Source organism: Aythya marila (genome assembly GCF_965140915.1).
Source record: "Aythya marila genome assembly, chromosome: 17".
Taxonomy (NCBI): domain Eukaryota; kingdom Metazoa; phylum Chordata; class Aves; order Anseriformes; family Anatidae; genus Aythya; species Aythya marila.
This window is the reverse complement of record NC_139058.1, coordinates 2,611,426-2,635,698: the sequence shown is the minus strand read 5'-3', so window position 1 is coordinate 2,635,698 and position 24,273 is coordinate 2,611,426. Positions and strand designations below refer to the sequence as shown.

Here is a 24,273-nt window from a genome sequence, read left to right as displayed (position 1 = left end):
CTGGTCTATAATAAGCAGTTTTCAATATTAAAGATATTTTAAAGCCATGAAATACTTCTAGTGTAATCAACATTCTTCAGCAAGCTCTTGGCTGTTCTCTATCTCTTAGGTTTATAAGTTTCCCCCCAGCTTAGAGACGTTTTTCTGAGGAAGTGTATTGCCAAAGACCTCGTGATGATTCTGTTCCTCATGACCACAGCCAGCTCAGACTTTGTAGTCTTTTGGCCAGAGGTGGTTACGCGTTTCTAGTTGAGGCTTCCCCATAGACCACCTCATGCCCCATGAGGTTTTCTAGCGGGGTGGAAGTGCCACCAGGAGGAGTGGGGACAGCCCTGAGGGGCTGTGGGGACAGGGCAGCCTCAGCATGGCTCGGGGGCCTTGTGACATGGTGTCCTCCCTGCCCTTCCTTGGTGACACAAGGCCACTGGATGCCTCATGGGGCTGTTCCGTGATGGTGTAAGGGTAACAGGGTGGGTGCCACTCATGGCCAAGAGCTGTTTTGGGAACATGGGAGCGGGCAGGACAGCCCAGCCCTTTGCGCAGAAATCATTTATGTTGTAACCGGGCTGTGGGGATCCTGAGGGAAGGGCCGGGGGCTGGACCCTTCCCTGAGGTAAAATCACCTCGGGGGCTACACTCCCTGAGGTAAAACCGCCTCAGGGCGAGCCCGCGGGGCTGAGGGGGCGCTGCGGGGCGGGCGGCGCTGAGGCGGGAGCGGGGCGGGGGAAGGGGCGGAGGCGGCCCCGGCGGCCCCGGCTCCTTTAAGCGGGCGGCGGGGGCCGGCCCGGGGCGGAGCGGGGCGGTGGCGGCGCGGAGCTGAGGGGAGAGGAGCGGGCGGCTCGGCCGGGGGCTGGAGGAGGCGGCGGAGGAGGCAGCAGCAGGGCTATGGCCGCCGATGTGTTCATGCGGCCGGCGCGGCTGCTGGGGGCGGCGGGGCCGCTGTCCCCCCGCACGGAGCCCGATGAGGACTCGTCGGACACGGACGACGGCGGCGCCTCGTCGCCGGGAGGAGGGCGGCGGTGCGGGCCGCGGCGGGGGCAGCCTCCGGGCCCCCAAATCATCCACTCGGGGCACTTCATGGTGTCGTCGCCTCACAGCGAGCACCCTCCCAAGAAGGGCTACGACTTCGACACGGTCAACGAGCAGACCTGCCAGACCTACCAGTTCGGGGCGGCCCGGGGAGGCGGAGGCGCCGGGGGGCGCCTCAGCATCGACGCTTCCCTCACGAAGCTCTTCGAGTGCATGTCCCTGGCCTACAGGTACCGGCTGGAGGAGCCCCTCGGGAGGGCTTTGGGGCTCGGCCCCCGTCGCTTCAGCATCCCCCGGGCTTTGGGGGGCAGCCCCCGGGGCTCTGGAGGCTGAGGTGGGGCGGGAAGGTCCGGGGGGTTCCCGTGAGGCGCCCCGCAGCTCTTTTGGGTGGAATTCCTCTTTTTTTTTTTTTTTTTTGGTGACAGGTTCCCGCAAGTAGAAGCTGTCGTTGTTTCCTTTGTTCCGGTGGCTGCGGCTGGGGAGCAGCACTTCCTGGGTTTATCTGTGCCTTTTGCCCACGCTCCGCTTTGGGTTTTCGCCCCTTTCGGGAGATATCCCGATATTTTCACGTTTGCTCCCTTTGTCTGCCTTCCAAAATGGAGGCAGAGCTTTGGAACAGAAGTGGTTTGGGGAAGATGTGTGTCTGCTTGCAGCTTTTGTTCCGTGTGATACAGCAAAAGGGGATCCGCTCCGGTGCCCTCTGGTAGGCACGGCTTGGAAGTTGATTAAAAGGAAGGATGGAAAGCTCCCCCGAGCCTTACCAGCAGGGAGATTTATCTTCATTTATAAGAACCATCTTAGCTTGGTAAAAGGAAACAAACGTTGCCCACCCCACGTTTCTCTATTCTTTGTTCATTTTACAGAGGCTTTTCTCTGTTTGCCGTTTTTTTTCAGTGAACAGGAAGCAAAAGAAGCGCCTGTTCTGTATGTGTAGTGAGAAAACGTGACATAAAGAACCCTCTTAGTCTTTTTACCACAGGAGTTATTAGTTACAGGCAAGTGAGTGAGTCTTAGCTAGGTGTGCACAAAGATAGATGTGAAATCTTGGCGTTTACAAAGGAAAATTAAACTGCAATGCTTGATTAAAAATTAACCAGTCTGCCCTTACTGTACAGGCTGAGAGGAAAATGCAGAGGAACCAAAAGTATTGCCAGCGACAGAACTTGACTCCTCACGTGTGTGTGCTCATTGGCCTCAATCTGCTTTATTTTATGTTGGGTTTCCACCAGTGTGTCCTTGGGATTTGAAGGCTGTGGAGCACCTCTAACAAAGGGAGGATTCCATGACATAAATCTGAGGGTGCTGAAATCTGTTATAGATGCATACATTTTACACCAAATTTATCTTGGCGGAAAGGGTTTTATCCTGCTTGTTGGTAGTAGTATGAGGCAAGGTGCAGAAAATGTCTTCTTAGAGGTTGCCAAAGAAAAGCAGATTCTTAATGTTTTGTACATGGGGTACCTGAGCGTGGGCTTGCTTCTAATCATGTAAAGTCCTGCCCAGGTTCTGTCTGCTTACTGGGAGGCTTTTTTTGCCTAACAGATTGTAAAATTGTCTCTGAAAAGCGAGACCATTTCATCGTACTGTGATGAGCGTAGGTACAAAATGAGGAGCTGTGATGATTTAAAGAATGGTTGATGGAGCACGGAAGCTGAACCTCTGTACCTGAGGAGTGGTCTCTGTCCGTGTTCTCCTCAGGGAGCACATGGCCCTCAGGTGAACAGCAGCTGCCTCCTCTGCCATGCTTCAGGTTTGGTTTGAGGTGTTACGAGCTGGCTTATGGGGACATTGTAGCTGTTGTTGCCTCTGTGGCATCTTCCTCCTCATTATCTGATTCAGCACTGACAAAACCTGCAGATACCATGTGTACGTTTTTCCTACAGCCATCACTGGATAGAAATTCACTCTAGGGGAAAGAAAACAAAACAAAACAAAACTGCAAAACAAAAAGGTGAAGAAATGTGGTTTGTGGCTGTTGCAGAGCTAGCAGCAAGGGGCATGAGCTAAGTAATCATGTTCCTAGAGCTGGGTGATAGCTATGTTAAATATAAGAACAAGGAAGTTGATGTAACAGAGCTGTGTGCTGTATTTATTTACAGTTGACACCCGTTGCTAGTATTTCAGTGTTTAAAGTCTTAAAAAGAAGCACTGAATTGTCTGTTATCTATTAGTTTTACCAATGAGCCAGCAAAAAAAGTTTTTCTAGATTACCTAGATCACCAGGTCAGGGTGATTTATGTTCAAAACGACCAAATTTATGCTGAATCACGTTTGCTTTGGGATGCACAGTGTAGCCTGGGCTCTTTTATTTGGCTGTCCTTTTTTTTTCCTTCCTTTTTTTCCTTCCTTTTTTTTTTTTTCTTTTCTTATATGGCTTTGTGCTGTTAAGTACTGCTACACGTTTTATATCAAAAAAGCTATTTTCAACCATGAGGGAAGTAATTCCCTCCTGCCTTTGAGCAGTACAAGCTAACCTGATTTTAATTTTCGTCATATGTGCCTCAGTCACGTATCCAGCAGCACAGGTAGGAAAACCTCATTTCAGATGAGCCATTTCACAGGGGGAAAATGTGACCGGGGCATGCTCTGCTGTACAGTTAGGAGATTAAAACAATCTTCTAAATCAATAAGTTACTTATAAACGCTACGGTTTACAACAGGTATCACATGGGCTGCGCTTTATCTAAATGTCACCAGTTTTTTTCCTGAGATTGATTGTGGGAACCATATCACACCAACGGACGTAAAAGAGCCCTGGTTTTTCTCTTCTCGTCCTTTCATCTCAGCCCTCTAAAACACTGTGACCTTGCAGGACTTAGTGTGTGTAGGTGACCCAGGTAACTGTGATCGGCCTGTGGCAGGTAGGCACTTGAAAGGCAAAGATGTAGAATTGACATCGTTCATTCTAATAAAGAGAAGCTATGCCAATGGTTGAGTGGCCTGTAATGGTCTTTAAGCAGAATTTTGTCAAATGATATGTAATCCTGATAGTTAATTTACTAAAACCCTTTAATAACTTTACAATTATTAAAATATTTTTATTACCTGAGAATAACTTCCCCAAACTGAACTGTATTCTGAGACATTCCGATTCCAGCACATCACAATGTATGTTTTTATTCTCAGATGTGGACAGAAGAATTTTTCCTCTTCCTTTTGGACAGCTGTTGTCTTCAGCAGCAGGATAACGCGTGGCTCCTCGCGGAGTCCAGGCTGAAGGCTTACATGAAGGAAAAGCTGTGCCTTAAGAAAGGCCACTGGAAACCATGAATTGCCCTGATGGGCTGCAGCGTGGGGATGGGAGTGTTCCCTGTGGAAAGCTCTGCTCTGTGAGCAATGGCATAGAGTTTGCTTCAGTTGCTTTCTCCAGGTGTGGAGCAGTTAAATGGCAGTGCAGAGTTCACTTGGCACTCACGCCCTGTAAGGGAACGGGAGTTTGATGAGGGCCTGGGACCACGGAGCTCATTTTCTCCTTGGAAGCTCCCCTCCTGCGGCACTGGGAGAAGATCCGTGAATGGGCTGGTCAGTTGTGTGTGGAGTGTGGTCACGTACGTAGTGTAAACACAGCACAAGCTTTATTTTAGGAATTAATGAGCGTGAGTAGTATCTTTAATGTGGGCGGTTTTCTTTTTTAACTCGTGTTACGTATAATTATGCCAGTTGATGTCAATCTTACTCAGCGGTAGGATGTGATAGGGGCTTTGTGGGCTCCTTTATTATTCAGCAGCCTCAGAGCTCTCACCTTCTAATAAGAGCTTAAGGAGCATGCCAGGTGTTGTACTTCAGATAAGAGCCTTAGCACTGCCATGAGATACTCACTTAAAACCTCCTGGATCCTGCTCGTTAAAGTTGCACGGAACATGACACTTGGTAACGTTGCACGGACACCGCTGGGAGCGGAGGCATCGGCCAGCGTTTGAAAAACTTGCCAGGTCATTTCTAGATCTCCTCTCTCCTCCTCAGCAATCTGACCCCGTCACTTCACGTAGCTGCAAGCCAGAAACGTTCCCTTCGCTGGTGGACTGACGTTAGGGGTCAGCTCGTTTCCAAAGCACGCCTGCCACATTTACTTGGTTAATGCAGCGTGCGCGTTGGGAAGTTCTTAGTGGCGCTAGCAGGTCTGAGATAAAAAGCCTCCAGAACTTAATAATGTATTTTATATGCTGATTTTAGGAACTGCTCTGACAGATAGACCTGTACTCATCCCTTGAATGAAGCCTAACTTAGCAGCATTGCTGTGCTACGAGTGCTCGTGGTTAAGGGTAGCAAGGATGCTACCTTCAGGGTGCAGTGTGGATCAGGGCGTTGTTCCCGAGCCTATTACCTTGTGTAGGTCAGAGGCCTGATATAGTCACGAGCTTTTAAGCTCTGCTTAAGATGGGCTTTTAAGTCCCACCTTGCCAACCTTGAAGCTCAGGAAGGTCTGCAGAAAGACTGCTGAGCTGTTTTCCTCTCGAAGATGCGTTTGTTTTGCCAAACTAAATGTTTAGTAACGGTGGTGTGAAAAGACATTGGTTGAAATTAAGGTTTTGGTGTCTTTGGTGCTGCACACGACTAGGAAGGAGTGACAAATCCTGTGGGCAGGTTTAGATCCAGGAACAATTCGTTTTGTTCTGCTCCTGGTGATTTTGGTGGTCGTGAGCTTCTGGTGGCTTCTGTGGAAGGTGCTGCTGCGATCTGGGGTGCGGTGATCGTGCTTCTTATAAAGGCCCTGTTGTTGATAGCATCTGGTGATTTACCATTTAATCTGCGTGTTGCGTTGTGGTTCTCTTGTCCCGTGTTTCCACGCAGTAAACAGATCTTATTTTCTGGCTTAAATACAACGTGGATTTCGTAATCACAATTTTTGATGGGTTGCTGAAATAGGGAAGAGGGAGCTAGTGTGTCCTCAGATTGCCAGTTCTCAGTAACTTCTGCATGGTCTGGAAAAACAAAACAAAACTTGGCTGAGCTGCGAGACTTGGAGTTACTTTTACTGAAGGTCTTGTGTTGTGTGGTTGTGGTGTGCTCCGAGTGAAGCAGAGTTTGATGCCCACAGAAATTATCACATCGATTTCCAGCTCTCTCCCCCTTATCGTTTTTTTCTTTCTTTCCGCGGTGTGGCAGGAGGAATTAGAGCCAAGAAACTCGAAACTCAAGTCTTAACTTCACTTTCCACATCCTCCTTTAGTAGGTCACTGAATCATTCTTATTTGTTACTCTCCCATGTGGGGAAAAAACACTCCACTTCTTTGGAAGGCGGGGTTGCTTACCCAGGCACTTCAGCAGCTGCTTATCTGTCCATGTGTCCTTAAGCTACGATTAGCCTTAGACAAATGGCTGTCTGCCTGCAGCAAGGTAGAAAGTGGTGGGGAGGAATACCAGGAGCTTTGTAGCCATGCTCAGCTGGTGGCTAGGTGTTTCTGCAGTGGCAGAAACGTTTTAAGTGCAGAGAAATGGAAAGAACATGAACTCTTGTATGCGTGAGCGGGATTTCCCCCTAATATTTGTTCTCGGTGATCTCTTGCGAAGAAGGAGGAGGGCGGGGGTGAGGAGTGAGGCCAGGGGCTGGCTGAGATACGGAGCAAAATTAGGAGGATCTCTGAGGAATGCACTGAGTGAATCAGAAGGGCTGAGATAAAACCACACGGTGGAGTTGATAGCGTTGATAGAGGCTAAAACAAAGCAACAACAAAACTTAGCAGTTTAGAAGCTTGGACCAGCTTGGATTTACACTAGTACTTCGTTTGTAATTAAAGACCAGGCTATATGCCTGCTACTTCCTTTCCTTTGTATGCAGAAATTAATTGCATTTGCAGTTTTCCTCATCTGTCCTTTGATATTTGAACGTCACTGGCACGAGCAGTCTTTAAAGACAAAACTTCTAAGCTACTTCTGAGGAAAAAGGCAAGGTTTCTGAACTCTTTGATGGCTGTTGAAACATTTTACAGCTTTCACACAATTTTCCTTTCGCTCTGGGAAGGAAACCTTTAAAATATCTATACAACAATTGTAGAGATGATTAGGAAAAGTACTCGTTTCAGTTGCCTCCAAAGAAAATAGAGTTTGTTCTTTGTGTTGCAGACAGCGATGGAAAATTCAGAATCTGATTGTTTTTCGTGCAAGCTGGGGTTCCACTATTGTCACCATTTCTGAAGCAGGAAGGCTTGGGAAGTGGGGTTAGCAAAAGCTGGGGTTTCTAGAAGTGACTGCAGTGGTTTCACTGCTAGAACAGAAATTCCAAACATGGGCTCCTCAAATATATGTTTGCTTGTTCAAAGGGGGGTTGGAAGGTCACTTTTGATTATTTGTTTTGTAGGTAGAATGTGCTGTCTTCATGCCATTTCTAATATGATTCATGTCGACATCCCTTTGTGAGGAAGGCAGTAATCGCCATCGGAAACGTTCCCGTATGCCTTCACCACAGCTTATTTACTTTGTGACACAAGCACAAAGCTTTTTGCTAGCCTTTACTTTCTGGCCTGTTGATCTTAGATAAATCAGCTAGCTGCTTATTTTTCCCTTTCTCCCTTCTGAAAACGGCCAAGGAGGTCTCAGCGCTGCAGAGACTCAGATGTGTGCAGCGGTGGTTTGGAGAAGGGGAGACAAAGGCACGGAGTTGAGAAGTGACCTGACACGGGAGTCTGAAAGGAAGCTGCATCAAAGGTGATGGCTCAGCTACAAACCTAAGTAATAAAGGAAAGGAGGCAAAAGGAAGATTTAGGAGGGAAAGAGGAAGAAGACGTGCGGCTGACACCTGTTAGAAAAGCCATTGCTGTTGTAACCGATGAGGAGCCATACAGGTGCAAATTACAGGGTAATAAAAGCAGGCTGGTGTTTTAACATCCATCTTAATGCATCTGGAAGGCAGCAAGCTGCTGCCTGCCTTTGGCATTCCCTGACCTGCGGGCAAAAGGCACCTGCCTGCACCCTGGGGAGTCAGTGCCTGCGCTTGGGAGAGGAAGCATCACGCTCCCTGCAAAAGGGCTGCGCCTTGCAGGCATCAAGGAAGCTTTAATACCTGGTACATAGCTCTCAGTTGTGAAATCTATGGCTGGTGGAGGCCCTCTGCAGAATATAGATTATTTTTCCTAGAAAACTCCTGCTTTTAGAACAACGGGAGCTGTGGTGTTTGTAGCAGTTTGGGTTTTTCTCCTGCAGAGAGCTGCTCTGTTGGGCTTGGAAGCCCGAATGGCATCCACCTCCCTGAGCTGTCAAACATTTAATTGCCACGTGAGGTTTGGCCCCTTTCTGCAAGAGACATTTGCTCAGGAGGTGAATGCAGAACCCCACCGGCCGCAGGCAGCTGCTTTCCTTCTGCCAGCAGCAGAGCCGAGGGCTGCAGTCGCTGTTCCCTCCTGGAGAAGGTTTCGTTTTGTGCTTCAAGGTGTTCACACCAGGGAGCTATTTAAGAAGGAGCTGAGCATCAGCAATAGTTGGCTACCTGTGTGCAATGCTGGTGGTTCTAAGGTTGGGCTGTGCTTGCGTACGTGCAACAGAAAATGGGAGAAGCAAGGCCCAGGCTGCGATGAATGGCCCCGAGATCGTCTTCGTCACCTCCAGGCTGTAAAGGAGAAGGCTCGGGCCGGGTGGGAGGGCCTGCAGGATTCCCACAGAGCAGTGTTCGAATCCGGTTTTGTTTAATTAGCGATACGTCAGTGTGCTTAGGCCAGACCACGGCTGACCTACTGATAACCCCGGTGACACGATGTGTTCCGTGCCACAGCGCGGTGCTTGTAGAGAAGGGGGGTCGATCGCTCAAGTAGCTGAGCATTTGACTGGATGAATTGCAGACTTGTTCTGTAGCTTGTCCAAATATCTTAATGACTTGTCACATTTTAATGACTGGTTAAAGTTTAGTTGGGCAACTTTTTGGTCTGCAGTTTTGCATTCACAGAACAACATTATTTACAGCACTAATGCACAGTGACAGGCTTTCTCATCCCTCTGCTTCTAGTTCAAGCAGTGTTGTCATGCAAGGAAGCTATGCTATGTTTCATGCTTTTTATTACCTGATTTTTTTATGTTTGGGAATGTCTTGCATATAGAGAGAAATACATATGTATTTTTAATGTCATGGGAGATTTCTGGATTTCCAGAGGTGTATATTTGTTGCTCCTTTATACCACACTGGAACGAGCAGAGGATAAATTTGCAATTAAACTGGGTATGTTTTGTTTGCCCTTCTCTTTTTAATCGCAGATACTTCCCTGTGCATTCCCTCAGTGTTACAGGAAATGAAGCACAGAGTTTTGGGGGAACTGAGCAGGAATAGAAGAGCCTCGGCTGCGCCCAGCTGGAGGAGGAAAGGCAGCCAGCTGAAGGGACCTACTCCCTTTCTTCCACAGTCATCCTCCTACAAGCGCAGGAATCCTGTTCTTGTAGCTTTGTTTCTGTGTGAGCACAGAAAGGCTTCCTCCCGTCTCAGTCGGGAAATAAAAGGGTGGTCTTGTCTTTGCCAGCGTTTGGTGGAGTCAGCTTGTACTAGGGCTGGCTCCTGAGTAAGAGCAAGAATTGCAGAGCTGAGCCTGAAGGGTGACTGAGGGGGGAAGGAGAAGATCCAGACGGCCTTGTTCTGGCGTAGTAAGGGTGTCCTTCCTGAGAAGGAAGATTGCCATCGTTAGTGTTGGAAATGAACAAGAATAAACTGCACTGTTTGTGCTTGGGTCTTGCAAATCTGGGGGCAAGGTGGCATCTTGCAGGTCCCTCCGAGTGGTGTTTGTGTGGTTTCGTGCTGTGCTTGCTTCCTGCAGAACCCTTTTGAAGCAGTCCTGCTGCAGAGGTAACTGTGTTGGGAGTTGTGTACACCAGCCCCTGGCTGTTGCTAGAGCAGTGGTGGTAAATTTGGGGGCTTGGTCCTGAGGCTGAGTAGGAGAGCCGTACAGGAGCATTCCTCACTCCTGCAGTTTGTGCTGCATCCTGCACTTAGGACAGATCTACAGGAACGTGCATGATGTTCACAAGATGGGACCTTTTCTTTTTCCTGATCCTTCCAGCAGCGAAGCCTGTTAGTCCTCATGTATCAGCGTGGACAGGGGATTTTTATTTTTAAGCAGTATCTCTGCATAACAAGATCCAAGCAAACACTGCGGAGGCACGAAGGACGCTTTGCTGCTGGAATCTGTCATGTTCATTGTTTTCAGAACTCTGGCGTGGGATGTTTACTCAAAATCCTGGCCTCCGTTTCCCTCTGCCACTTTGTTTACTCTCTCTTCCCTCAGGGTCTGGCAGTAACAGGGGCTCTGCCTGCAGCAGTTCGAGGATGCGGCAGCTGAAGTGTGGGGCTGAGACCTGTGTCAGGGCTGCAGTGAACGCAGCGATTTCTCAGTCTGACAGCCACAACAGCTCCCTGGCGGTGTGAGCAGCTTGTCCAAACCCTGTTCCTGCCTGCATCACCCTGTCTCTGCCAGGGGCTGCATCGCCTTGGCTAATTTCTCACCTGATAATGTCCTAGTGCAGGAGGAGAGCCCATCAAACCAGGAGTGACGGTACAGAGCCCAGGCCTGTGTGATGTTATTTCGTGTCTCTGGAGCAGCTGGAATGAAGTGGCGTTGGGATTGCACAACAGATCTAAAAATAACTTGGGCCCACTGCATTTAATTACTGTCTAGCAACTGTACATTCGTGTGGCTAAACATGAGCCAGCAAAGGCTCTTCAGCTAAACTTGTTCTTGCTGCATCTTGCATCCAGATCTGAGGCTGTTGATAAACTGTTTCACTGTTTATCTTCACTGATGACGTCATTCCCAAAGGGAGAGCTGCTCAGTTCCTCATGATTCTTCTCTGAAGTCCGGGGCTGCTCTTCAATATCTCTCCTTACGCAGACCTTTTGGTTCTGGAGCTGTGGTATCACACCTGAAGTAGCCTGTGCTAGTTACTGAGAGTATTACTTTGTAGCAGGTCAGAAACAGAAATGAGCAACACAGTAAGAAAGGAGAGGCATGCAAGTTGTTGCATTTCTGATGTGCCAATCAATAGTTATGGATATTACCTGCTGCCACATTTCCCAGAGCAAAGAATGATAAATTTTGTTATTTTCTAGCATGGTTGGTCTCTGCTCATTCTGATGAATTCCTGGATGTTTGTACAGAAGCCGTGGCCACGTAGGCAAGCAAGTTAAACTGCTAACGTGATACTGAAAGGGGGAGCTGCCAGCATCAGGAGGACTTGCTGCCTTTGAGAGAGAGGTGACACAGCAAAGTCTGTGCTCTGCTAAGCTGTGGATTCAGAAATGGGCTCTGAGATTCACATCCGCTAGCAGCACGGAAGGACCTGGATGTTACATACCATTCCTCTCATGCTAGCTCATTGCGGATGGTGTTCAGCAGAGGTAGGAATGTTCCCCACTATGCTTTCAGACTCCTGCACGTTAATGTCTGCACGGATACTCAGCCTGGTCCAGCTTTCTGTTTGCTGGGTAAACACATGGCCCTGGCAGGATGGTGGGCGAGGACGTGATCGGAAAGCACGGCGGTGGCATGCCAAGTGTGGGGAAGCAGGGAAAGGGAGCGATCTGCTTGTGTTTGCTCTCTTACAACACAGCTTTTGAGAAAGAAAATCGAGAGGAGGAACTGTAGTGGGGCAATGGGTTAATGACCTCAGAACGCACGCAATAATGACTTCTCTGGATTTGAGGATATGGAAATTTTAAAAAAGAACTAAACTGAAGGATTTCAGTATTATTGTGAAATATTTAGACGTGCTACAGAGCAAGAAAAGTACTTCGTATGTTGACAGCTTATTCCAGATGAACCTCGTGTTGGGGTGGGAGAAGTAACTTGACTAAAGACACAGATGTCCTCAAGGAGGAAACTGCACGTACTTCAGGTACTTAGCAATCATGTTTGACAGCTAAAATGCATTGAAAATAGAAAGCAGATGTTGTGAAATAGCTGAGAGCCTGAAGCAATCTATCAGAAAGCTGGGACATCTGAATCTGCTGCGGCAGTCCCCACGATGGCTGTTCTCTGTTAAGAAAGCCATTATCCCTGCCTTTTCTACACAAAGAGCTGCCAGATCAATACAAGTTCAACTCACATCGGTATGATTAAAAAAAAAAAAGGGGGGGGCTATAGACAAAGCACGAGGAGAAATAAAGGTTCTTCCAAATCACTTGCAGGGAGTAGGTTGGTATCATTTCCCTTTACAATTGAGAAATGTTTACAAAAGACTGACCTGCTCAGAAATGTGCGTTGAGTCAAGGTATGCAGAGGGCTCGGTTAACCTGCTCCCTGGTCAGGAAGGCTTCAGAGCCGGGTTGGGGCTGGTTTAAGCTCTGGCTGCCTGACCCACCTGGGAATTCATGGAGCTGAGTTTTGCTTTGTCCAGGGCTGCCTGAGATGTGCAGGGCCAGTGGGGACGTGGTCCTAGGGCCTTGATGCCTTTAGCGGTTTCTGAAGATAGCTGGAGGAAGGGAGTGCCACGCAAATGTGCTTGTCCTGTTCTCGTTGTTCCCCAAGCACCTGCTTGTGGCCACTGCTGGAGAACGGAGCACCGGGAAGCTGGACCTTTGGCCTGCCCGTAGGGGCGTTCGTGCAGCTCTTACGATAAAGCAGGCGAGGTTGGTGCCAAGTACTACAGCGAGCTAGATGCTGCTGTAGTACCAGCAGTGGAAAAAATTCCAGGCAGCACTTTCACTGCTAACCTCTTATCTCCATTAGTAGGAGACTTGTCTTTTGCCGTGTAAAAATTACAGCCTTAGAGCACTCTCGTTTTGTAGCTTTTGCTTGGTGCAGAAACGTGTTTTTTTTTTTTTTTTTTTTTTTTCCAGCACAGGGCAGTACGTGTCAGTGGCACTCGGGCTCTGGAAGCTGCAGATAAGTGCAGTTGGTGTTGCTGCGTGGCTGCTCGGTGTGATACCAGCCTGCTGCCCTGCTGCTGCCTTCCCCGAGGGGCTGCCTGGAGGGTCTGGGAGTCCCAGGGCCCTGTGCCAGTACGTTTGTGCCTCCAGTACCTCTGTGGTTGGATGTTGTCACCGTGTGATGAGGTTTCACTCGCTCACTTCATCAAACCAGCAAAATGTTAGTGAAAAGCACAGCTCAACTACGAGGCTCCGTCATCAGATGCACAAAAATCTGCATTAGAAGCCAATTCATTGCTGCTCCTAATAATGTTTTGCTCAGTGAGTCTCTAGGAGCCCAGCGTGCATCCCATCTGAGTATCCAGTCACACAGCAGAACCCTACAATCTCCAGTAAAAATCTTAGCGGAGCTTGACGAGCCTCACATTTTTATCAGCAGTTTTTATTAGCACATTAGTAGGCTTGGATCTGACCTTGCGTGTGCTGATTGTACCCTGTGTGCATGGAGCGAGCTTTTAAAACAGGGAGACAGATCCTGGGAAGTTTAGAGAGATTTGTAACAAATGCCATTTACCTCTCATCTGAGCACTCAGAGGGACCCTGCAAAGTGAAGGCAGCCTTATTGTGATTTTTGCACGTGGAAAAAACACGGCTCAAAAAGAGATGTGTGCTAGGGTCGTTTAGCAAGGGGAGGTTTTGCTTTGGTTGTTTGGTGGGGGCTGTTTGTAGGAAGATTCAGGACAGCTCTGATATTGGCATCTGCTTTACTTGGGAATCCCCCACGTGCTTTGGGACCTAGACCATGCAGGTCCCTGCGTGTCCTTGGACAGGGGATCGTGAGTCCAGCTGCCTTAACGAATGCGTGGGTGACTGACACAGGAATTTCTGAGCTGCTTCGCTGGTGGATATTTGGTCATGGTGGTTACTGCCAGCAGAGGAATGACTTCATAAGAAAGGCCGCTTGCGTGTAGCGTGGAGAGACAGGAAATAAAGGAAAGCCTTAAACAGCCCCTTTGAAACTTCCTGCTTCTGATTAGAGCACTTTACATGGCGAGGGAGGGAGACATTTGAAGTGGTTGATGAACTCGGTGTACGCTAGGTGTATTCTGGCTCCTAGGGAAGGTTCCTGGGCTCCTCAGCGACCCTGGCTGGAGGTGAGTGCTGGAGGTGTGATCCCAACGGAGACCCTGAGAGGAAGCACTGCGAGTCCTGAGCTTCTGGTGGTCGGTCAGGTGCAGTTATAGTGCTGTGTACCCCAACTTCGTTTGCTTCGTGTCTGCAGGATGGGTGCTTTTCTCCCCCAGATATAACACACTCAGCAAGAGTTTCTGTTCTGGCTTTTCAGTCTCAATCTCACACTTCTGAAAGCTTGGAGGCATCATCGTGTCATTATCGCTGTGTACTCGGCCTGGTACCTGGCCTTTCTGGAAAAAGGGATGGCATTCAGATTTAGTGCCACTGGATTTGTCTTTCCTCATCCTTAAAGGGAGGGACACGAAAGGGAGGGGAGGATTTGGAGTTGTAGTCGTTGGAGCCTGCAGTCACAGACAGCGCTGCTAAAACTTCACACCCTGAGCATCCACAAACCTTCTCGGCTGTCTCATTTTCAGCGATTTGTCACTGAACAAATTGTGTTCATTTTTTTTAACAGGCTTTGAAAGCATTTCCTGCTTGTGTCACAGAATCACGCAGACACTTTCGGTCTCTGTGCTTGTGTGCTATTCAGTCCCGTAGCTATTACAGAGTTAAAAACCTTTATGCACAATCATTATAAAGTAAAAAACTGCTCTGGAGTGCGACTGGAGCCGCGCTGCCAGGGACAGCGCTGGCCTCTCCACCCTGTGTGCAACCAGGAATCTCTCTCAGCCTGTCCAACCCTAACTTGGCAGCGAGAGCCCTGTGGGAAAAGTGAGGCGGATTCCTTGCGGTGAGCGTGAGCACGCTTCTCCCTCGTGCCCACTTAACCCCAGGAGGGGTCACTTACAGAGCCACGCAGCTCCCGCTGCTCTCGCCGCTGACCTGGAGGTGAAGGTCTGTTATCCACCCCTCCTTCCAAGCAGGCTCAGCCTTTCCTGGAGGCTCAGCCTTCCGAGGAGGCTGCGGGCGTGTGCTGCCAGATCCCTGGGAACGTGGCTGCTCCTAGCAGGGGCCGCAGGAGCCGCCTTCCCCTGCTCCCCGCTGCTGGCTGGAGGCTGGTGCTGGTGAAGTCACTGTGAAAGCATTTGTCTGCACTTGGATCCAACGAAGTAAAGATTTTCCTAGGAGGTGTGTGTGGCCTTTCGGAGGGGCCTTTTTTCTATTTAACTCCTTTTTTTTCCCGAATTCCAGTCTCTTTATGGTGACTCTGGCAGGGGTTTTCTCCCTGTGTTATCCTCCAGTAGCCTTAGTAGTAACAGCACCATGCCATCACCCTCCTCCTATCTTCTGGGTAGTTCCTGGCTTAGCTTTTATGTATGGTTTCAATAAACTGGGTGTGCTGTTGAAGCCTTGAGTCTGCAGTAACTCAATTTGGGAACGAGCCTGGTGTTTCTCACGCTGCAGGGAGCTGCTCGCAGACAGCTGCTGGGAGAGCTTCCTTGCACAGGGGGCGAGGTGGAGCACCTCTTCTTTTTAAAACACTGAAGTCATTTTCAGAATAAGATCCCTGAAGTCTCGGGGTGTATTTATAGGCTGGCAGCGCCGTGCCATGAACGTTACCCTACCCTCCCCTACCCTCTGTGGCAGAAGCTCTGGTTTCAGGTTTCTGTCCCCAGTAAACAGCTCTCGGTTCCTGTCGGTATGAGAGCTGCGCTGATCTGCCCTGCTGATAGGGTTTGTTTGGGTTTGTCAGGGGCTCTCTGGGTAAAAAGTCTCTGAACCACAATTTAGGTGCTTAAAATAAGGTCCTGGATTATCTCATCTCATCAGCCTATTACCCTAGGCTAAGGCCTTAGCATACCAAAGGATCCCGACCCGCTGGTGGCTCTGTGCAAGAGGGTCCTCCTGGTAAATGGGCAGGGAGGTGCTCTGGGCAACACCTCTGCTTCCTGGGCATTTGCACATGAGAAGAGCCCTTTGCAGTGAGTGTTTTGGGAAACTTGAGCAAAACCCAGTGATAGGAATCAAGTTTAAGGAAGTGGAGAATTTCCAAAGACTGAGGAGGATTGCTTCCCGTAGACTGAAGCTGCTCTGGAAGTGCGTGGTGGAAAGTCAGCCTCCCGAGGGAATGCAGGACAGGCTTCAGAACCAAGGGAAAGCAAATACTTGGGTGAAGCTCCTCTGCCTCCCAGCAGGGATTCTGTAAGAAAAGTTCATGTAGAACTGATCCATCCTCGTTGTGCCAACTCAGCGTTGTTAGATACAGGATGAAATGTTCCTCGAGCAGGAGAGAGGCTGCAGCAAGGCTGATGGAGAGGAGGTGATGGGGGGAAAAGGGTGCTTTGGGTGCCGTGGCTGCTCCCTGAAAGGAAATCGTGCAGCAGGGAGGGAGCTGACAATGAAGCTGTTGGCGGAGGTGATGCAGCAAAGAAAATCTGGCAACTGTCACAGCCCTCACCGCTGCAGATCAGAGCGGAGTTACTGGTGGGCCATTGCACATTAGGGGCCCGTGGTGTGTTAAAATTGTGTCTTTTTGCTCCTTCCAGACAAAGACTGTAGTAAGTGTTCCCTAAATACAAGTCCTCAACCCAGTGGTTATAAAATAATTCTGACAACTGTGTAGGTGATGCAGGATGCTCATTTCTGGTCATCCTGCTGCTGGAGCACTGAGCTGCGTGAAGCTATGTGTGCAGTCCCAGCAGCAGAGAGGAGGAGCTGGGCGTGAAGGTTTGATCTCCAGGAGGTTGATTTCAGTTGTTGGCCTGCAGCTTGCAGGCAGAGAACAGCTGCCTGGCGCTCTGGTTTCAGGCTTGCTGCTTTACATACAGAGATAACGTGCTCATTTAGCTACAAGGGTGAGTCATACAAAACATGAGGCATTACGCTACACCGCAGAAGACATGAAAAGGAATTGACTTTCCACCTTCTTACCCAGCTGTTGTTGGAGGCAGCGCTGGTAGCACCTCCTGTTCTGAGCGCTGCCCACTAATTCCCGCTGTGGAACTGCACTTCTGGTTGTTTAGCTGTTAGAGCTGAACTTTTGCATGTTTAAGCCTGTGGCTTTTGGATGAGACGTTGTTCAAAACAGTTTATTCTGTTCCATTAATAAAGCTAAAATAAATGATATTGCCCACATTAAAAAAAGGAAGCCAGAAAAGCTTGATTCGTTTTCCACAAATCAGTTACCCAAAGGTTTGGAACAAGGTCCTTGAAATTTGGCAAGAGGGTTGCTCGTGTACCACGTGAGTGTTTTGTCCTGCGAACCTGCTTTTGAGCTTGGTCAGACTGTCATCTTCGAGGGAAGTGGCGACAGCAGCCGGTCCAAGCAGCGAGTGCAGAGGTGGTCTCAGCGCGTCGGCTGGAGGTGAGAACAGGGCAGGGAACCGGAGGATGCCGTTTGGCAGGCAGGCACAGGCGTGTCACCTCACGTCGGCCAGATCAGAGGAGCGGATAATGAAATGTTAACAGGTCTGTGCCTCAGTTTCCCCCCTGCAAAATAAAAGGGAAAGCGCTGTGGAAAAACCAGTGAGTTGAGCCTAAGCAATGACTATAAATTATGTTTTGAGCGCTGAGAAGTGAACAGCACGGGGGGGCCAGCAGGGAAAGTGCTAAACTAAACACTGGGGCTGTGCTGCATGCCATTCTGTGCTATTCTGTACACGGAGAGGCTTAGGATGTGGAAAAATGGCTCGTGATCCTATAATTAAAGCGTTTAATTGTGAGAAGTGTGCCGAGATACCAGCAATATAAATTGGGATGCTTTCTGCCTTTTTTAGTGCTTGCATACGCTACCATACATTTCCTTTTATGTAGAATTGAATGATAATTCAATAATAAGCATGCATTGTTGCTCAGTTCCAGTTGGAATTTGAAATCCACTGTGCAAAGGATGCACAGTGGATTTGCAGGGAAAATTCAAGTCCACACTTGAATCACTGATCCTTACCTCAAAGGAACACTTTTAAAAAACAAAACTGAATACTTAGAAATTGCGATAATCTTCACTGTGTGCTCTCCACATCTACATCTAATCTGCCAGGAAAATAAATTACGGATTATGTCATTTCATACCAGAACAGAAACTTTGGGTTGCAGTGTTTGTTTAAACAAAAAATCAGAACAATTTCCTGGGGAGCTTATTTTTTACATATAAGCCTGTATTGCTGCAGAAGTTTTGTGGCTCTCCTCATTGTAAGATTTTTCCTGCTCACTGTGTTTACAGAGCTTACTTCTGGGGAGAGGTCTGAGGAGGGCTGAAATTCTTACCCACGCTGTTATCTGACCGGCAGACACCAGAAAATCTGATTAGTTTAATGTTTATTTGTAAAGGCAGAAAACCTTCTTTCATTAAAAATACAAACTGATTCTATTTTGTCTTTAATTCCCTAGCCAAGTGTGGAAAAAAATCGGGGCTGCTTTCTGCTGTGTTCTTCGTGGACCAAACCAAGCTGAGAACCAGCAATGCTGGTGGATGGGCGAGCTTAAGTGCAGGAAGGATCAAGGAGAGGTGGTGCTCAGGAGTCAGCGGTGATGGATGGTGATGGCCAGGCCTGTTTCTCAGCATTTTTGACTGAAATTATTGCTGACGTTATTTATGAAGCTTGCTTTCTCGCTGTTCCAGCTCTGTAGTAAAGTAAGTCCGTAGGAGACAAATGTCCGAGAAGCAGGAACATTTTTAGAAGTATGGTTTCTGACTGGAAAACAGAAACTATTTAAATAATCTGTGTCTTTAAATAGGCACTGGCTGAAGGACACTGCAGCCTCCAGGTCTCCTTGATATTTGTCCTGTCCCCTTCACCCCATGCTATTTCAGCACTCTTTTTGCCCTTTCATGACTTGCCTGAAGGCTGCTTCTCTGGAAAACATTTCTCCAGTCATCTTTCCCGGCTGGCCACCAACCTTCCTCTTCCTGTAGCAGCTATTGCCCTGTTAGGTTTGGCTAAAACTACAGCACAAAACTTTTTTCCTTGACTGATGTAAGGATGGTGTAAAAAGCTGTCAGCGCAGATATTCCATCACCAGCACAGATGTGGTCTTTGTCACGGCAAGAGCCCAGATCCCGGGCAAATCATGTTCAACTTTCAAATTGAGCTTAAAATGATAGATTTTAAAGCTAAATAAAAAGCGTTTCGGTTATGGTACATTTGTTGGGTCAGGAATGTTTGCTCCTGCAGTGTGACTGATCTTCTACTTTCCTGTTCCTTTTCAGGAGGTGCATGCCTCTGCCTTCCTGGGTGAAATCAGTCTAGATGATGTGTCCTGGGCAGGTGTTGCAGTTCCAGTTTGCCAGTGGATGACTTTGGTTTATTTTTTAACACTTCTATCCTGAGCATCATGTATTTAGAGGCAGTTTGTCCCTTGTAGTATCTCTGTCCTCAAGATTGAAGTGTTGTTTTTAAAAGGAGAAGAACCAAACAATGGGAGAGTTTGGTTGTTTTAGAACATTTGATGTAACTTTAGCACAAAGTTCCCTTTTGTGGACTGGGGGCAACGTAAAATCCCTCCACAGCCTGGACTCTGCTACTGCGGGAGGATCTCAGGTGAGGAAGGTGAACTAGGTAACCTCAAGGAAATGAGCTGCCTTGATGCTTGCTTTTAAAACGAGCTCTGGCTGGGATTAATGTCCTGGGGCAGCAGCTGGAATTAGCTTTGTATCTACAAATAGTAAGATGTGAAAGTGTGGCCTCCTTGCAAGTCCTACAGACTTGCTCAATGTAGGAAAGTTTTTGTTTCACTTGCCTGCCTCCTTGCTCCAGCACACAATGCATATAATCTTATTCTCTGAATGAACCATTGTTTGGGGAAATACTGTTAGTTTTGGCTCCTGGAGAGCTGAGCTGACAGGCCCAGCTCCCCAACAAAACACTTCGGAGATTAAAAAACAAACTGAAACCATTCCTTCCGAAAAAAAATGCTGGGGACAAGCCAAAAAGTTTATTTTCTGTGTTGCTAGAAAAGTTAATCTAATTAGCTACTGTAATACCAAATTAGAATTTTTTTATTTTTTTTTATTGCTTAAATTAAAAGCCTCTCTACTGTCACCTGCTGTAAAAGGAAAAATTAGAGTCTACCTTAAATACTGAAAGGTCACGACAGGAAGGAATTGGGGAAAAACGCAGGGGAAGTGGGTTTTGGGACAGGAGTTAACAAGGCTCTTTTGGCACAAAGACAACGGGAATCTGTTAACTAAATAGAAAAAGCACGCTTCTGGAGCTGGTTCCTGCAACTGAATTTGCAAAATTCAGGTGTGAAAACAAAATAATTAATTGCTTAGCACTACAGTACGCAAGAGCCATATGGCCTGTTTGAGAAGGGACTCCTGCAGGTCGCTGATAGCCGTGCTTCAAGGTATCTGTGCTGTATCTGCTGTGAATATATATTTGGGCAGCAGGGTCAGGCCTGTGGAATGTGAACCTCGGCGCTCGGAGGTTTATGTTTAAATTCCATCTACGATATATCTAGGCCAGGTGCTACGTGCGGGCAGGAGAAAAAATAACTGCTGAGCTGGAGAGGCAACTGTAGCAGGAGGTTTTCTTCCTTGTCCCTACATACCAAACCAAGTGGCAGAGGGTGGGAATGAGGCTTTGACACGCAGAACACAGCAGCGTGACAAAAAATCTCTGTCCCATTTGTAGCTCTGTCATACCCACACTGTGTAGCCCTGGGTGTATAATTCAGCCTTACTGTTTGTTACCTTATTCTTAAGCAACAAATGGTGCAGTACCTTTCTTCTCTCTCGGTATTGTAAAGACCTCATGCACAGTATTTAATTCAGCACAATCGCAGGACAGCTTGCCAACTGGAGTTCCTTGGTCAACACCATTCACATGCCATGCTGTGGAGAATGCATTTGATTTTTTCTGGGTGGAGGAAGGGGCTTTTTCAAACTGGTATTTAAGGCAAAGCCTTCCCTATTGTCTTCTATCAGAAAAAAAAAAAAAAAAAGGCTGAAATTCAGTGCTAAACTCTGCTGGTTTGACCACTTCTGAGGTAGACTAAAACCAGGGAACTGCAGGTTGAATCAGAAGCGACTAAAGAAGTAGGTTTTACTGTGTGGATTACTTGGTGGTGGTGCACCTTGCTGCAAATCTGGTGGCATCTGAATGGTTTTCCATTGCTTTTAGAACACAGCTGCGCTCGCTGGAATCTCAGGAGTGGAGTTCAGGTGCTCGCAGGTTCCTTGTGGCTGCCGGGCTGGTCAGCGAGCTGCTCCTCGCTTCGTGCCGGAGCAGCAGGAGGCAGGTCTTGGTGGCTGGTTTTGTTGTTTGCTCTGCTTTCTTTCTTTGAAATCTGGAGATTGGCTTCAGGTAGGCACTGCTCTCAGTCCCCGAGCTGTTCAAAGTCATCGACTTTCCATTGCCTTTGGAATTGGGAGCAGTATCTAAACATTGCTGTCAGCTTCATGCTGATTTCTCTCACTGAGGCTGAAGTTGTTTCACTTACAACCTCAAGCTGGGCTTGTGCTTTGCTCCCATGGGAACTAAAAATAATAATTATTTTAAGAATAGGTTCTTAATCACTTCCTTCTTTTGATGCACTACTTTTTGTTTAGTATTTTGGAAGAATGTAATAGAAAATGTTTTAAAATATTTGTGTTTTAATTCCAGTTCTAATTGCCTTCTTGAAGATGCAAGGAGTATACAAAAAAAAATCATTACAGTTCCTTTCAGGGATATATAAACATATATATACTTCTCTTCCAAGAAAAGCATTTCTTGCTGTTATTCTGAAGATTATTAGTTTTGTTGCTTTGGCAAACTGTCCAGTCACATGGAGCAGTTGAGATGAGCATTAAGTTGACGGATTTCTTAGTCAAAGGCATGCGGGCATTTTGTCAGTGTTAATGGCTTCGCTCTGAACTGTTAATGTACACTGGAGAAATGGAAAAGACGTGGGTTTAATCTGGGTTTAGAAGGAACATTAAGCCAAGCCAAGATGTACAGTGAGTTTGTGTGTGCTGGCTGTGCGGTCAGTGCCGTGAAGGTGATGAGTTGGCTGGCGGAGATGGGGAGAGGATTTAACAAAGTGGCACAACAAGCTTGCAGAAAGCTTGAAAACAGAATGAGATGGTCTAGGCTGGGTTCTAAAATGAATGAATATCCAGTCTGCCCTGAACCCTCAACAGTTGAGTAACAGGGAGATAAAATTGCGTGGAGATCCCTCTGTAGACTGGAAGTGCCCACCCTGAGGGGGCAGCTCACAGACCCTGGTGAGCGCAGGACTCGCTTCGTAGCCGGCCTCTACACCCGCTTCCCGGTGCGTACAAAAGAGAAGAGTAATCCTGCCCTGTGAGTACCTGTGTAGCTGCTGTGGGAGAGCAAATCCACAGTGCCCCAGTGGAGGCCACCTCAAATCCATCTGCTGGCACTGCGCTGCCGGTGGACCAGATGCTTGGAGGCCTCCAAAAGGACAAGGTTTGGAGGTGACGTTATTCCTGTCGCTTGTCCATGCACCCTCCACCACAGAAGACCTTAATCTCTTGGTTTGCAATGTTTCGAGACAAAGCTTGTGCCTTGGCTCGCGTTGTCCTACTGATGGCAGTTTGTGTTGTTGGTGCTCTTACGTGGTAGTGAGGGTAAACAGACAGCAGAGGGAGACAAAGTAGGAAGCTGTGTGAATAAAACCACAAAAAATGAGAGAGGGAACCTGGAGAGAGAGGTGATATGTATACTTTAACCTGTGGCTTGAAATTTACTACATTACGAGTATTTCCCACTTCTGCTGCTCTCTCAGGAACACGGATTGATGATTCACAAAGTTGTGTTTAAGGGCTGGGTACTTGGTGTTCATAGAGTTTACTGGAGTCCATGTTGCTTCTTCCTTTTTCTCCCCTCCACCCCAAAGACTATTCATACGTAAGCTGTTTTTCTTTTCAGCCTTCCCTTTCCTTGGAGAAACGTTAATATTTCGAGTCTGTTGGTGATCCTCTGTGCCCAGCTTGCCCACTTGCATTTATTAGCATTGTACAATTGCTGGGTGGTGGATTTTCTTTGGCCAAAACTGGCATTTTGTTCATCCTTTCCAGTATTGCCAGCCTAGAAAATCAAATGGAACTGCAGAAATGAACTTGTGTTGACTTCATCCAGCTCCTTGGCAAAATCCAAGCCAGGCAAACCTCCAGTGCAGTCAAACCTGCAAGGTTTGGGGCTTAGTTGTGAGCACTCTTGTTCTCAGGTAAGGGAAACTCCCAGGCTGGCGCTTGAGAAGATGGGAGGGATACTGGCAAGGAGAAAAATTTGAGTGAAATGAGTTGTAATCCTGAAATGCTTGCAAGACCTGTTGTGACAGTTGTTAGCAGGCAGATAAGAATGTGAAGAAGTCTTGAAAAGTGGACTCCAGTCTGGTGTAAGCCATGAACAGTGTGGCAGAAGTTGTCACTGGCCAAGTGTGGCTGCTTGTACCTCTTTCTGTTGGTAGTTTGGCAATTTTAGGAGGACACTTTGCTCGATAGGAGCAGAAAGGAAAAAAAAATGAAATCAGAGTGATTTTGCTTTCTGTTTTGTTTTAGTGGGAAGCTGGTGTCACCAAAATGGAAAAATTTTAAAGGCTTGAAACTCCAGTGGAGAGATAAAATCCGTCTCAATAACGCCATCTGGAGGGCATGGTACATGCAGTGTAAGTACCAAACTGGGCTGTGTCACTTGCTACGAAATATTTTCTGAGAGACTCATGTAAGAAGCAAGAGAGAAGTGAAATTACTGTCTAATGAAAGGTTCAGAAATCTGCTACAGGCTTGGATATCTGCAGGGCTGTCATGGCAGTGTGTATGAACCACTGCTCTGCTAGAGATGTCCATGCAGAGGCTCTACTGAGCAGTTGAGCACAACCTGAAATTTCCCCATTTCATGTTGGTTTTCTGGAAAAAATGCTGGCAATTTTTTATTTTTATTTTTTTCATATCTTGCCCTGGAGGTGAAGGGCTTCCAGCAGAGCCCACTTCTGTTGAGCACTCAGATTTTCCCTTTTCTTTCAGACCTGGAGAAGCGCAAGAATCCTGTGTGCCATTTCGTGACTCCACTGGATGGCTCTGTTGAGGTAGATGAACACCGTCGGCCAGAGGTATGTGAAACCTGAGGAAGAGACTAACAAGCTCTAGAGATTATAGTGCATTTCCTAATCCACTAGATAAAAAGCAGCTTAGTAATTCTGTGCTCTGTTGTCTTTATCTAGAAGGATCCGTTAAGATAAAGAAGGTGTGCTGTTGAACCACTGTTTCTAATTTTATCATATTGATGTGATCAAGGAGCTACCAAAAGAACACTCGTTATCTGTGTCACCTCTGTCTGTGTTCTAGTTTAGTGAAGTGCAATTCAGATAGTTAAGATTTTGACAGCCACTGCTCTCCTCTGGCTGGAGATGGCCCAAGTCAGTGGGAAATCAGTGAGGAT

General features: G+C 47.6%; 1 protein-coding gene across 1 annotated transcript in view; it reads left to right on the top strand.

Annotated features, from left to right (window-relative positions):
• Positions 1–822: 822 nt before the first annotated feature.
• The window catches only part of MLXIP (MLX interacting protein), a 46,428-nt gene continuing 22,977 nt past the window's right edge, over positions 823–24,273 (top strand). The window contains 3 exon segments of the mRNA XM_082774332.1: positions 823–1,259; positions 23,394–23,500; positions 23,859–23,944. Of these exon segments, the coding sequence (XP_082630458.1) occupies positions 886–1,259; positions 23,394–23,500; positions 23,859–23,944 (567 nt within the window). The 5' untranslated portion in view covers positions 823–885.